Source organism: Danio aesculapii, chromosome 16, assembly GCF_903798145.1.
Source record: "Danio aesculapii chromosome 16, fDanAes4.1, whole genome shotgun sequence".
Lineage (NCBI taxonomy): Eukaryota > Metazoa > Chordata > Actinopteri > Cypriniformes > Danionidae > Danio > Danio aesculapii.
This window is the reverse complement of record NC_079450.1, coordinates 8,309,700-8,325,884: the sequence shown is the minus strand read 5'-3', so window position 1 is coordinate 8,325,884 and position 16,185 is coordinate 8,309,700. Positions and strand designations below refer to the sequence as shown.

Below are 16,185 nucleotides of genomic sequence, written 5' to 3'. Positions count from 1 at the left end.
ATGAAAAAATCCAAAGAGTAGGGGAGTAACCCCGGTGTCCTGGCCAAATTTCCTCCATCAGCACTACCCATCATGGCCTCCCAATCATCCCCATCCACTGAATTGGCTCTATCACGGTCTCTCCACTCTACCAAAAGCTAGTGTGTGGCAAGCGGACTGGCACTGTTGTCCTGTGGCTGCCGTCGCATCATCCAAGTGGATGCTGCACACTGGTGATTGTGAAGCACTTTCCCTGGTAACTAATTTTACTTTTATAATGTTGTAATTCAGTTACTAACCCAGTTACTTTTTGTAACTAGTAACTACTTTTAAGGTCTCATGAATGTATTCAATATTAGACGTAATCTCATCCAAAACATGAAAAGAGGGCAGGGCAGTGTAGGCCCTCCCTTTTTTAGAAACAGCCAATAGTGTTTTGTTTTATCAACGCTCTGCCATTGATAGTGGGTGAATCTGTATCAAATGTGAAGGGGGCGGGGCATGTCAGATACTAGAAAGCATTTGATTGGTCAGAATATGATGAGAAACTGAGGTATGAGGTGATGTGAATAAAACCGTTGATCCATTTAGGTGCAACAAACTACAAGCTTTACATGTTTATGTCAGTTTTATACATGCTAAACGAAAATTGTCATTGTTTTGGTGCGCACTAGCTTATAGATATCCTACAAAACTAACTAATATCATGAAAGCTTTAAGGTAGCGTGTCCATAGATGTGTCAAACTCTCTTTCTTTCAAAGTGCAGTAGATCAGCTTTTAATGTAAGGTATTTGACAAAAAAACGATGTGAGAGAACTTCATATCCTATTAGACTGTGGACTTATGTCACCGTTGAGGATACTGGGCATTTTAGTGGAAATTAGGCATATGATTTAGGAACGCAAACTGCCAACACAGCGGCGATTCTCTCTGATATGAGCTGGTGATGGATGCGGGTCATTTGGTTTGTATGGTTCACCGGGGGCCGGCGCTGAGATGATCGATGACAGCAGTAATTACGGCAGATTTCAGAGAGGCTGATATAGGGGCCGCTGTGTTGACCTGATGGTGACCGAGTCGTGGGTTTGGCCTCATTTATGGTGCCGTTTGAGGGAACCCTTTAAATTTCTTTGAAAGCCTCAACCATGCTGTCAAACTGGAAGTGCTAATGGTGTAATAAACAGTGCGGGTCTCGCTGGAGGAATGGCCAGATGATTGCAGAGAGAGCGGTTTCTTTCTGGAAGAAAGCAATGCTTTTCAATGTACTAATGAGGCAAGAGCAACAGCACAAAGACATTGGAGGAATATTTCACTCTAAAGTACAAATCAAGTTACATAACGGCAAGTTGCTTAGTAGTAGGATGACTTGGAGGAACTTATAAAGAGAAGTTTAATAGGTAGTTAATTCTGTACAACAGCAGAAGACAAACAGAACAAATGAAGCTAACTAATTTAAAGAATAATTATTAAAACATGAATGATGAATGCAATAAATCAAATACTTAAATGGAGAAATCTGTATTTTCTGAAACAAAATAAAAAAAATAATGTATAACAATGTGTTCTCTAGAACAAAACAAAAAATAGGAAAAAAAAATAAAAGATGAATGATGAATGCAATAAATCAAATGTTTATGAAAAGAAAAATCTGTATTGTCTGTAAAAATACATCTTTATTAAACATTTAAAAACAGAGAAAAATTAATAGAAAAAAGCAAAACAAACAATTAAAAAAATGAAGGATGATTAATAGAAATACATTAAAAAAAATGTAAACGGAGAGTAAAAACTAATAAAAGAAAAAAGGATATGAATAAAAAGCTTTTTAATATTGGTTATACCATCATAGTATTTAGAAATATTCTGAATAAGCTTTTTCTATACTTCGTTTTTTATTTTATGTAATTTAATGTCTTCAATATTTTATATTTTAATTTCTATATAGTTTTAGATTTAGACATTATTTAATAATTTTTCGAACTCATAATCTACGTAAAAACACAAATGATGAATAGAGAAATCTGTATTTTCTGTAAAAATATATATTTTCGTTAAACATTTTAAAATGGAGAATAAAAATATATAATAGCAAACCAAACAAAAGATATGAAGAATGATAAATACATGAACACACTAAAAAATATGAAGAAACCTGATAATTAAGAGAAAAGATTATACAGATAATAAAGCATTTAAATATTATTTTGTACACCATCATAGTACCTCTAAATATTCTGAATAAGCTTTTTGTAAGTTTTTTTTCTTCTGTAATATATTCTCTAATTTCCATTTTCTAAATATTTCCATTTTTTTGTTGTAGGTTTAGACATGAAGGAACGCAAAAAAAGAGAAGCTTAATAGGTAATTCTGTACAACAAAATTATGTAATAAGCTAACTAATTAAAAAGATAATTAAAACATGAATGATGAATGCAATAAATTAAACATTTATAAATAGAGAATTTTGTATTTTCTGTAAAAAAAAAAAAAATTATATATATATAAATAAATATATAAATAAAACCAAACAACTAAAAAGGTATTTATAAATGTTCTAAAGCTTTTTGCATATATTTTATTTTATGCTATTTTGTGTGATTTCAGTTAGTTTTAGGTTTAGATATGAAGGAATTCAAAAGGAGAAGTTTATATGAAATGTAACTCTGTTTAACTAAACAAAAATAAGAAATTAAATAAGCTAATAAAAACAAATAAAACAGGAATTAAAACAGGATTAAAGCAGTATCAAATATTCCGTTTATAAAACTATTTTATGTAGAAAAAAAATTGTTTAAACATTTATAAATGGAGAATTATTTAATTGGAAGCAAACAAACTAAAAGACAAAATAAATATGAAGACTGAATACAAATAAATACACTTAAAATAAAAATTGAGACTAATAAAAAATGAATAAGAGGGAAAAATAAGTAAAAGTTATTAAGTAATAGTGTTATTTTAGCTTTATTGTGTACACATTTATAAATATTGGCAAAATATTATACATAAATTCTACTTAAAATTGAAAATAGGACTAAAAAGAAAGTAATTAAACATTTATAATTAAGAGAAAAAAGTAAATACAAATAAAAAGCAGTGTTATTTTAATATAGTGTACCTTATTATAGTATAAAATAATCTGAATGGACTTTTGTTTTTATTATTTTCTGTATTATTTCATGTGTTTTTTCCAATATTGTTTTATATTTTTATTTATATTTATTTTAGGTTTATTCATTAACCATAAGTGCATTTCACATATTTAAGGCAAAAAGTCTTTGTATTTTTCTTAAAACTACAAAACTACAATTTTGGCTCATTTTTTATGCAAGGCTTTATTCATTCATATTAAAAGACTTGTGAAAATGCCATGATCACTGAGGCTTCAGTGTCTCCACAGCTCAGATGTTTCTGTCTCTCCAAGAGAGAGAACAAAACAAACCACCTCTGACAAAAGTGCAGCAGCTCCTGCAGTTTGTGTCTCATTCACAGGGTGATGACATGTTATCATGAAGCGCCTTCAAAAATGTTTGCGCTTTTCTGATTTCAAGGGAGGCTTCTCTTCAAATGATACTCTTACACACACATAAGGTCAGATTATAATACACCTCTCTTCAAAATCAAACCAGAAGCGTTTTGTAGTATTTTCATTTCTGGTTTTGTGCTGGGTCATTTGCAGGAGCTACTCAAAATTCATGTTTAGAAAATGCTTGCAACGCTAAAAAATAGAAAGAAAAAAACTAAATGTCAAGGGCATTTTGGCCGATTTGTCAGCCTGGAGAAATGGATCAAATTATGAATCTGAATTGGGTTAAGATCGTAAATTAGATGGTCCTCCTGAGCCCTAAATGACCATCTACTAAGCCAGGGGTGGGCAAACTCGGTCCTGGAGGGCCGGTGTCCTGCACAGTTTAGCTCCAACTCTGATCAAACACACCTGCTTATAGATAGTTAGTGATCTTGAAGACACTGATTAGCATGTTCAGGTGTGTTTGAGTAGAGTTGAAGCTAAACTATGCAGGACACCGGCCCTCCAGGACCGAGTTTGCCCACCCCTGTACTAAGCAGTTTCATCTGACTTTACAGTGCAGGTCAATCCCAGAATGCAATACTTTCCCATCATATATACATAAGGGATACAATATTAAATGCCTGATGTTACAGATGGAAATTGAACGCATTTTTCTGAACACAGAATTTAAGAAAATGTAAGACTTTTAATAAATAATTTCTCTACTTGTGTTTGAACATGACATTTTTCCAGTGCTCTATTTATATTAACATGAATAATTAGTGATTTACTAATAATTACAGCTTCTTTACTTTCGGATTACATAGATTTAACCAAGGTTATGTTTAACAGTCAAAAGCAAAAGTATTAGCCCTCATGTGAAATTTTAATTCTTTCCAATATTTTCCAAGTGCTGTTGAATGAGGAGATTTCTCAACACATTATTAAACAGGCTTTAATAACTCATTTCTATTATCAAATTGATTTGTTCTGTCATGATTAAACAACACAATACTTTACTAGTAATTTAACAAGATACAGAGTGCAATTTAAAAAAGGCAGACTAGGTTTATTAGGCAAGTCATTGACAAGTGGTTTGTTCTGAAGACAATAAAAATATTCTTAATGTGGCTAATAAGATTGAACTTATTTATGAATATATTTAAAATTGCTTTGATTCCAGCCCAACTAAAGAAATAAGACTTTATCCAGAAGAAAAATACATATAATGGTATTATAACTGCTATTAAACAACACTTGAGAAATATTTGAACATTAAAATTTTACAAGAGGGCTGATCATTTTACCTTAAACCATGTATATACACATCTTTACACTGCTATACACTACCTGACAAAAGGCTTATTGTCGATCTCAGTTATAAGAGCAACAAATAATAACTTGACTTCTAGTTGATCAGTAGGAAAAGTGGCAGAAGGTCGATTTTTCTGATGAATCATCTGTTGAACTGCATCCCAGTCATCACAAATACTGCAGAAGACCTACTGGAACATGCATGAACCCAAGATTCTCACAGAAATCGATCAAGTTTGGTGAAGGGAAAATCATGGTTTGGGGTTACATTCAGTATGGGGTCGTGCGAGAAATCTTCAGAGTGGATGACAACATCAACAGCCAGAGGTATCAAGACATTTGTGCTGCTCACAAACCACAGGAGAGGGCAAATTGTTCAGCAGGATAGCGCTCCTTCTCATAATTCAGCCTCCACATCAAAGTTCCTGAAAGCAAAGAAGGTCAAGGTGCTCCAGGATTGGCCATCCCAGTCACCAGACATGAACATTATTGAGCATGCCTGGGGTAAGATGATGGAGGAGGCATTGAAGATGAATCTTAAGAATCTTGATGAACTCTGGGAGTCCTGCAAGAACGCTTTCTTTGCCATTCCAAATGACTTTATTAATAAGTGATTTGAGTCATTGCAGAAATGTATGGATGCAGTCCTCCAAGCTCATGATGGAGTCATACACAATATTCATTCTGTTTCCCCTGCACCATGACTTTATATTCTAAACTGGACATTATTTCTGTTCAATGACAAGACTTTAGCCTAAGCACAGTCAGACCTTATTGTCCTAATTAAATAATTAAAAATCAAGGCATGATCATATTTTATTTTAGTAAAACAAGCGTAACCTAGAGGTCTTTGTCTTTCATATCAGCCACTTTTGATACCAAGTGATCAACTAGTCAAGTGAAGTTATAACTTTGTGAAGTTATTATTTGTTGTTCTTAAAACTTGGATAGGCGACAATACCTTTGTCAGGTATAATATGTACAGTAATACGTTTCAATCATTTTTAGATAGAAAAAAATCTTTGTAAATCATGGTAAAAATAAAAAATGAGAGCAATTTTTTGCTCAGCCTTTTACCCATGTAGTTTTATGGAAATGCAGTCTCAAATTGCAAAACAAGAGTATACAGCAAAACAGAAGTCAATCAATATTCAAGTAGACTTCAAGCCGTTTTCCCATTTCATCTTTTTTTTTCTTGGTTCTACTTTGCAAAGTATTGATCACGAAAGCAGATTGTAAACAGTAAATGTATTAATCCGGCACTTCCTCCGAGAAGATCTGTGTATGCAATCAAACTCTTCTTTACCTGCACTTTTGTTCTCAAGCTTTAAACACAAGACTACAGGCAGAAACGGCACTGCGTTATTGACTTTACAAACACAATTCAAGAGCACGACTCCAGACTAACATTTGGCACCAGCAACTGATCCAGCAGCACCAGCCATGTAATATTAATGTACGCCTGGATCTCAAAACCAGTCATCAGCATCAGTTTTTGGAAAATGTTCATCTATATATTGCTCAAAAGCGGAATAAATAAGCTTACCATTGATTTATTGATTATTATGACCGGAGGATTAAAAAAAAAGTTGCTCAAAAACTATTCTCGGCAAATGCATATACTAATTAAGTTAAGCTTTAATAAATTACGTTAAGAAATGTACAAAATGTCTCAATGGAACAATCTTTACCTAAAATTCTAGTGATTTTTTGCAGTTTCTGGAAGCTTTTTTAGCTTACCAAAGGCACATACCTACTACATAGATATTAGAGAACAATGTACTTATTGAATCAATGTAGTATACGGCTCATTTTAAATAAACAAAGCTGTCAGCCAATCATTTCAGTGGGTGTTTACTTGCGTTGAACATACTGGCTAAAATCGCCCACTCTAAGAATGTGCTACATTTCTATTTGAATTTACTACGCAGCAGTTAGAAAAGCATGCTCTATATAGTATGAATGTGAATAGTAAGAATGCTCGGATGTATTTCATATACCATTTATCATTATTACATGACCCACACCTACATCGCTTCACTCCCATTCATGAATTCTCTAGCATGGCATAGCAAATAGTCCATTGGATGCATACTTCAGAATCTCAAAGGTAGTAGGTCATCAGGTCAACCTACTGTTTTTCAAATACTATCAATTTGAACATGCTACTCTGCTCGCATACTGTTTTTAATATACTATATGCAATTTCGGACAGCCACTGTGTGAATAGATGCATTGTGCAGAGATGGGTGAAAACATAACAGAAAACCTATTGCTTCTAAATTACGCTTTAAGAAAAAACTCTTGAGTAGCATATGTTGACCTGAGAGAACTGAACAAAAACAATAATAATAATTCTCAGACGCAATATACACTCAGCGGCCACTTTATTAGGTACACCTGTCCAACTGCTTGTTAACGCAACTTTCCAATCAGCCAATCACATGGCAGCAACTCAATGCATTTAGGCATGTAGACATGGTCAAGACGATCTGCTGCAGGTCAAACCGAGCATCAGAATAGGGAAGAAAGGTGATTTAAGTGACTTTGAATGTGGCATATTTGTTGGTGGCAGACAGGCTGGTCTGAGTATTTTAGAAACTGCTGATCTACTGGGATTTTCACGCACAACCATCTCTAGGGTTTACAGAGAATGGTCTGAAAAAGTGAAAATATCCAGTGAGCGCCAGTTCTGTGGGCGCAAATGCCTTGTTGATGCCAGAGGTCAGAGGAGAATGGCCAGACTGGTTCCAGCTGATAGAAAGGCAACAGTAACTCAAATAAGCACCCGTTACAACCGAGGTCTGCAGAAGAGCATTTCTGAACACACAACATGTCCAACCTTGAGGCGAATGGGCTACAGCAGCAGAAGACACTCCTGCCAGCTAAGAACAGGAAACTGAGGCTACAATTCACACAGGCTCACTAAAATTCGACAATAGAAGATTGGAGAAACGTTGCCTGGTCTGATGAGTCTTGATTTCTGCTGTGACATTCAGATGGTAGGGTCAGAATTTGGCAGCAACAACATGAATGTAAGGATCCATCCTGTCTTGAATCAGCAGTTCAGGCTGGTGATGGTGGTGTAATGGTCTGGGGGATATTTTCTTGGCCCATTTGAGCCCTGACCACAGTGTACCCATCTTCTGATGGCTACTTCCAGCAGGATAATGCATCATGTCAAAGAGTGAATCATCTCAGACTGGTTTCTTGACATGAAAATGACAATGAGTTCACTGTACTCAAATGGCCTCCACAGTCAGCAGAGCTCAATCCAATAGAGCTTTTTTGGGATGTGGTGGAACGGGAGATTCACATGCGACAAATCTGCAGCAACTGCGTGATGCTATCATGTCAATATGGACCAAAATCTCTGAGGAATATTTCAAGTACCTTGTTGAATCTATGCCATGAAGGATTAAGGCAGTTCTGAAGGGGTCTAACCCCAGTAAGGTGTACCTAATAAATTGGCCAACTCATATCAATTAGCTTGCACCTGTGATTCCTCCAAAGTCAAGATAAACCAACCAGGAAAAAAGGTTACAAAATACACTCATTTAGGTGCATTAGATCAAAATCAAGAAGATGGAGAAAAGGCAGACGTACCTGCTGCTTCTGCTGCTGCTGTTTGCTGAGGTTGCGGCAGTATGTGTTGTACTTGACGATATCTTGGCTCATGTCGTCCACGCGGTCCATCAGCAGCTGGAGGCTCTTCTCCAGGTGGTTACTATAGCAACAGATTGACGGATAGTTTAGTCAAACAAACTTTGCGTAATAAACGGCTGCAGACTGCACATCAAAGCCTAATTGCTCCACAGTGATCTTCTACTCAATTAAAAACCCAAGATGACAGAGGCATGATGTGCCAGATAAGGACGACTCTGCGCTCTGAATTTACACGGTTCACCGAGACGTCTAATTGTAGCATGTGCTGATTTATGAAGGGCCACCAAACATCCAAATCCTTTAGCAATTGCATGATATATATATATGATCTGTTCCAAAACCCATTAAGCTACCTACGTAGACCGCATACAAAAGGGCTGTGCCAACACAAAATCGGTTTCAAATGCTGGAGAACAAATGTGGGGTGCCAGATACCTGCTTTTTGGACAATTCTGAAACAATCCTTCACGTTATAATGGATCCCATGGGTTTCACAGAGCACATCGTGTCGAAGACGAGCCGGGAATTTGTATGAGACAAAATGTACCAGAGAGGTGCATTTTTAGTTAGCATGTCATCTGTGTTGGGAGTACAACTAAAAACAACTTAAAAAGTAAAAACTAAAAGTAAAAACTAAAAAAGTCTAGATATGTCACAGAACAAGGTTTTCATTCTGGAAATACAAAGGCTGTGTTTAATAATTTAAAAAAAAAAAAAAACCCAATGTGAAGTTTGTTTTTTTTTTTTTTTTTTTTGAGAGAGAGAGAGAGAGAGAGAGAGAGAGAGAGAGAGAGAGAGAGAGCGAGAGAGAGAATCTTCACTGTAATCTTCACAGAGATCTTCACTGTATTACTTAAACAGAAACAATGCTAGAATAATCACGGCGATAAAAAATAAATAAATAAAATAAAAAAAAGTAAAAAAAAAATGTAGGTGTTCCGTTTATAATTACATTTATGGCCCATTTCCACTGAGTGGTATGGTAAGGGTTGGTCACAGGTCACCTTTATCAGGCTTGCGTTTCCACTGTCAAAAGAATAACAGTGGTGGGCATGGTGTCTACAGTTTTAGACGTCATTATTTAGACGAAATGTCAAAATAAAGCTGTACGGGTCATTTAGATATCATGAGAGAAGCACTTCTCACAAAACAGATGCTTTATACACAAATACTTGTGTATAAATGTTCATTACGAACCTTACTACGAACATGATTTGATTACAACTGTAACGTCAGTGATTATATAAATTAAATGAACATATATGAACACATACAGACCCTTACAGTCTCCAATATGTTACCAATTACAAAAAAATACACCGCATACATACATTTAGTTGTTATTTGGTTTCAAAAACAACACACAACATATAGCTCACAGTCAGAGCAAACCTTATATCTGTGTCTTTAATCTTCAGCAGCACATGTAGCCTCTGTTAGAAAGTAATTCTGTCATTCTGAGTTCACAATAGTCCAAAAGGTGATGATAATAGTTAAACATGGCAGTTTGTTCATGTCTTATGTGTTGCTAAAATGCATAAAATAATGTCAAAACTTTTAATACATCCAAATCAAAATATAAATTAAGGGTTTTCCAGTCAAACGTTTAATTTAAAACATTTTTTCCTTAAAAACCTGAATCTAAAATATCATCATCTTAAGCTTTTATTCCTCAGATCATTCATCTAATAGAAAGCCTGTTCTACAATTAAGAATCTTTGCTGTTGCAGAAAGCTTTAACCTATTAGGGCTTGAGTGGCCACATACGTGGACAGCACATGTTAGCTCTTAAGTGGCTATTTAAAACATTTTCAATGTTTTATACTTTGTTACAGACATTCAGTGTCATCCTGCAACTGTTTGCAGCATATGAAATGTCCCAAACACTATTTATAGCTGTCCAAAATGGCAAAATACGCTGTTTTTACTCTCTAATAGTCAAAGCAGGTTCAAAAAATATTTTATGTTAAATATGCATAAAAAAAAATCAGGAAAAAAAGTGTTTTTGTAAATTCGGACCACGAGAACACCTATATGGACATAATTTTTCTCTAAAAGTACATCATATCAAAAGATGATATTTAGATTTTTATTCTAATTAGTCCAATAAGCCCAAATAACAAAGAGAAATAAAAAAAATGCATGTAAAAAACACCTTGGGCCATAAGAGGTTATTAATGAATGTTAAAATGCTCTTTATTAAGCTTTATTCTTGAGTGTTCTGCAAGGCAGCTCACCAGACTCACCTCATACTGTAATTCCCCCAAAGTCAGGTGAACTGCTTTATTAATCAAGATTAGGCTTCCAAAGCAATTTCCATTTTTATCTGGGGATAACACGCAATCACAAACAGAGCCTTTCCCAGAACATTCAGACAAAGATGAAATCCCTCCAAAACTCCATTTCAAATGTGCACATTATGGGTGACGCAGTGGCGAAGTAGGTAGTGCTGTCGCCTAACAGTAAGAAGGTCGCTGGTTCAAGCCTCGGCTGGGTCAGTTGGCGTTTCTGTGTGAAGATTGCATGTTCTCCCTGCGTTCGCGTGGGTTTCCTCCGGGTGCTCCGGTTTCCCCCACAGTCCAAAGACTTGCAGTACAGGTGAGTTGGGTAGGCTAAATTGTCCATAGTGTATGAGTGTGTGAATAAGTGTGTATGTGTTTCCCGATGATGGGTTGCAGCTGGAAGGGCATCCGCTGCATAAAACAAATGCTGGATAAGTTGGCGGTTCATTCCGCTGTGGCGACCCCAGATTAATAAAGGGACTAAGCCGAAAAGAAAATGAATGAATGAATGTGCAAATTATATAGTTAGTTAAGGTGTGGGAAACAACCAATCAATATATGTTAAAGACATCAATTTTAACCAAATAAAAATAAATAAATCAACTGATTTTGAATTCCACACCACTCTTTGACTGACTTCCATGAAACCGAATGCAAACGATTTTGTTTTTTCCTGATCATTTGTATTTATTATATACACCGTTTGTTTAATATTTATTAAATTGAGTGTTTTTGTGCTGCCTTCTAGACCATGTGCATGTCTAAATGTAGTATTCAATCAAGCATTTTGTAAAGCGACTTGTGAACGACATTTATTGCTAAAAGCACTACACAATTAAACTTGAAATATTCAAATGATTCATTCAAAGTGGTTGCTTCATTCACAAAAAAAACATGTACTTGTCTTTATAGACGGACCATGTCAACATAGTTTTGGGTTATGTGTGCGTGCGCTTCTGTTTGGTGTGGGGGTGTCATTTTACATGTTTCAGGTACAAATGACATTAGAGGATCCGCATTGCACGCTGTTGACGTTGGCCATTGATGCTGAGATCGCACCATCAATCGTTGGGTGGTGTAGTGGTTAAAAAGCCTGCCCTAACTGTAATGGCGATCTCTCTCTCGCTCTGACTTTGTGGTGGATAGGTCTCAGTGAGAACAGTCTCTCTTGTGAGGAATAGTCTGAGAGAAATTTGTTTTGTGATAAATGCTCTTGTCTAAAATCTATTGAGATTGGGATGTGTTTATCTGTTAACTCATCCAGTTAAGTAAAACCTCAGAGAGGGAGTAGAAGTCATGTGATATACATTTACAACATCCAGATTAATTTCTGTTTTTTTCCATTAGAGTCAGGAGAGTGTGCTGTTTTGTGTGTGTTTTGTTTTTTTAGTAAGAGTAGTTTAGTTAAAGGGCACCTATGATGAAAATCATCTTTTGGAAGAGGTTTGGACAGAACTGTGTGTAAGTATAGTCTGTCCATAGTCGAATTGGGGTAATATAAACACAAGTCTTTTTTTTTTTCTTGACATTAAAACAGGATCCAAATCCCTCCCATATTGAGGACGACCACAACATGTAGGAATACGGTTTCGCCGCCCACCGGTTGGATTGACAGCCTCATATTAACATGTCTCTGTAGTAACGCGTGTAATCATATCAACAAGACAGGACATGTACAAAGCAACCGGGATTAAAAGATCTGTTCAGCTCTCTGTGATCATCAAATGTGATCAAGAATGATTTCCACAAGTTTAAAACATTTCTAAAACAGTGCATGTCTTTATCGCCACAGCCTTGTGTCAGTACAAATATAAAAGATGCTTCAATCCCGGTTTGTTGACATTAAATCAGGCTTAATTAGTACATTAACAGAATGATTATCCATACAGCAGTGGATATTAACGTGTATCCTGTCAGATTTGCTGTGCAAAATCAGTGCAAAGTTGAACACGCACATTGTGTGTGTTTCTTTGTGTGTGTAAACTTTGTAACGACATTGTGTGTGACTAATCGAAAGGTTTGAATTAACTCCGCAACAAATACATCAAATAATCATCAGGAAAGATCTTACTGTAGTATTTCTCACAAACGTTACGTGAGATCTGTTTCCTTCATGACCGTCACTGTGCCGTTTATCTGGAGTAGCTGGAGAGCACAGTCTGGCAGGCACGTGGGAATGGTGGACAGGGGGAACTAGCAATAAAGGCACAGGCCACAAAAACAGCTACACAGAGTTCAGAGCAGAAAACTCTAATATTCTGGAGGCTATAATTAATAATCTGATGGGTGTTTTGAGCTGAAACTTTAGACACATTCTGGAGACACAAAAGACTTCTTACATCATGAAAAAGCAATAATATCCAGCTGCAGGCCCGCAGAACCACACACGTATCTAGGCAAGCCATGTATGGTTACGACAGATGTTAATGTTAATAAAGTCTTCTTGGACATCGTCATCGATATATTTTGATATATATGGTAAATAAATATTGTACACAAACAATAGTGTTTACTTTAGTTTATTTCACAAATATTGCGATCGAGACGGGCGAATGGGGGGAACGTTGTTTCCAATCACCATTCAATATAATAGACTGAACAGTTTTCTATCAGTCATCACGAATGATCTGTCATTATTATCTGACAGAGTAAATATCGCAGATACTCGTTTGCTGGCCTTGCTGAAAGATCTAAATTGGATAGGTTTAATTTACATAATGGATTCATTTATAATGAGGGAAATAATAGCAAGTTAATATGGGCAATAATACATTTTACATGTAATAAATGTATAACACTATATTAATATTTTACTCAAGCGATTTAATAGTGTGTATTTGCTTAATTTTCTAATAACTTTAATGATTTCCCACATTAAATAATGTAGTAATTTATAGTAAGCAATATATTGTTTTTAAACCAAAATTTAGCAATAGAAACAAATTTACTATTAATAATTAATCCAAAAATAATAATAATAATAATAATAATAATAATAATAATAATAATAATAATAATAATAATAAGTAAATTTATATATAACTAACAGCTGTGACAGTTTAGTAAAATATATTAGTTTATAATCAGATAATCAGTTAAGATAATCAGTTTATAACTACCTTATAAATTGTTTAAATGATGAACTATAGTAATTAATTTTAATGTGACATTACCGTTTGCTTTTTATATTTTACAACAAAGTGATTAACCAAGTATGATAATATTAAGATCCTGAATTAGTTTACTACACTTAATCCTACAATTAGATGGTCTGACGGTTTTCTTTGTGTATGTGGACACATGAATAAAGTCATAAGTGTCTTTAACCAATTATTTTTATTTACATAATTTGGGTTCAGAAACTGCAGAGATGTTCAAATGATCGTTATGAAATAATATTAATGACTGAAATGGGAAGTTATATTTGTGAAATTCAATAGGTGGCGATAATGCTAAGGAGTTAAATTACCATATATGGTTTGCCTAAATCGAGTGTGCTAGATTGTGTGTGCCTGAAACGTGTGTGGTTCTGCGGTTCTGCAGCTGGATATATCTCTGAAAAACGGGTAAAATAGATGCCCTTTAAGACACTTGACACGTTGAAGATATTTAGTTCAGTTTAATACAGTTGGTATGTTTTGTTAAATTTCTTTCTTTGATTTAAGCACCTCTAACTACCTCTTCTCCATCACTGTACAATATTTTCACTTGTTTCCATTGGGCAATAAATCAAGTGCAGTGATATTCGGTCTTCAGTAGTTTTCTACATTCACTGGTTAAATGCACACAAAACTATTATAAGTTATGTCAAAAATACCTTTAGTTCATTAATAACATCTAAAGGATGTAACAGCGCTACTGTTTAAAGAGAAAGCTTATCTTACGAATAGTCAACTGCATGGAAAAAAGCAACCACCATGAATTTCCTCATGTTTTACAGGAGAGAAGAATGAAACTATGGGTGAGCAAATGAGGACAATTTTCACTCCTTTACCATTCATCATTACATGCGTTCGAGCCTCTGTGTTCTTAGAGTGACACATCTGCTCTATAGAACTATTGGTATTTGCAGAGAAAGGAAAGGGCATCTCTGTACACAGGAAGACCTAAATTACATGCTGAATGCATTATCATTATCTGTGTGCTGATGGGAAGGCTGAATGATTTCACCAGCAGGGCCTATTAAACACACTAACTCCTGGGATGTTCAGAATTACAAATGAAAGACTTTGCTGGAAATGGCAAAGATTGTGCCGACTCATAAAGCATTAACTATAAAGACCAAAACACCTGCTCACTTCCCAAGTATTTAGTCTATCAATTAGTCTGATTTGGGAAGAGAGTCCTGAACAGCTGTGGCTGCTGGGGAGCGTAAACAGTCAGAAAAATGACATTTCCAGTTCCTACCTTCATGAAACTACTACTTCAAGCATCATGGGGAGACAAATGAAAAGATATTTCTCGCTCTTTTGATCAAATAAAAAAGATCAATGTACTGTGCAGATCAGAGCCGGTGATTAGCCTAAAAAAACTTGATATTTTCCACTTTTTTGATGCAAATGTAAGTACTTATTTTTATGCTCTAAAACGGCTTAAAAGGGTGATCTATCTTTCTTTCTTTCCATTAGAGGAACCATGATGTCTACCAAACAGCCAGCGTAGCCTAAATATGTCTAACATGCTGTAAAAATAGAACTTAAAAATAATCAGGACACAAGTTTGATACTAAAGTAAAAAAAAAATACTTGCATTAGTGTTTAAATGTTTTGGGGATAATACATTTTATTATAGTGTTGAAATCTCTTGTGCTTAATGAATCTGCATTTATTTTTACATGATATTGTGAATTTTAAATAAATATACACTCTACCTGACAAAAGTCTTGTTGCCTATCAAAGTTTTAGGAACAGCAAATAATAACTTGACTTCTAGTTGATCATTTAGTATCTGAAGTGGCTTATATGAAAGGCAAAGGCCTCTAGATTACGCTTATATACCAAAATAAAATATGATCATGCCTTGATTTTTAATTATTTAATTAGGAGAAGGTCTGACTTTGCTTAAACTAAAGTCTTGTCACTGAACAGAAATAATGTCCAGTATAGAATATAAAGTCATGGTGCAGTGGAAACAGAATGAATATTGTGACTGACTCCATCATGAGCTAGCAGGACTGCATCCATACATCTCTGCAATGACTCAAATCACTGATTAATAAAGTCATCTGGAATGGCAAAGAAAGCGTTCTTGCAGGACTCCCAGAGTTCATCAAGATTCTTTGGATTCATCTTCAATACCTCTTCCTTCATCTTACCCCAGACATGCTCAATAATGTTTATGCCTGATAACTGGGCTGGCCAATCCAGGACCATCTTGACCTTCTTTGCTTTCAGGAACTTTGATGTGGAGGCTGAAGTATGAGAAGGAGCGCT

At 35.1% G+C, this 16,185-nt stretch overlaps 1 protein-coding gene across 1 annotated transcript in view; it reads right to left on the bottom strand.

Annotated features, from left to right (window-relative positions):
• eif3ha (eukaryotic translation initiation factor 3, subunit H, a) overlaps positions 1–16,185 on the bottom strand; it is a 135,753-nt gene that overhangs the window by 9,321 nt on the left and 110,247 nt on the right. The window contains exon 6 of the mRNA XM_056475787.1: positions 8,412–8,532. Within this exon, the coding sequence (XP_056331762.1) occupies positions 8,412–8,532 (121 nt within the window). The remainder of the gene's footprint in view (positions 1–8,411; positions 8,533–16,185) is intronic.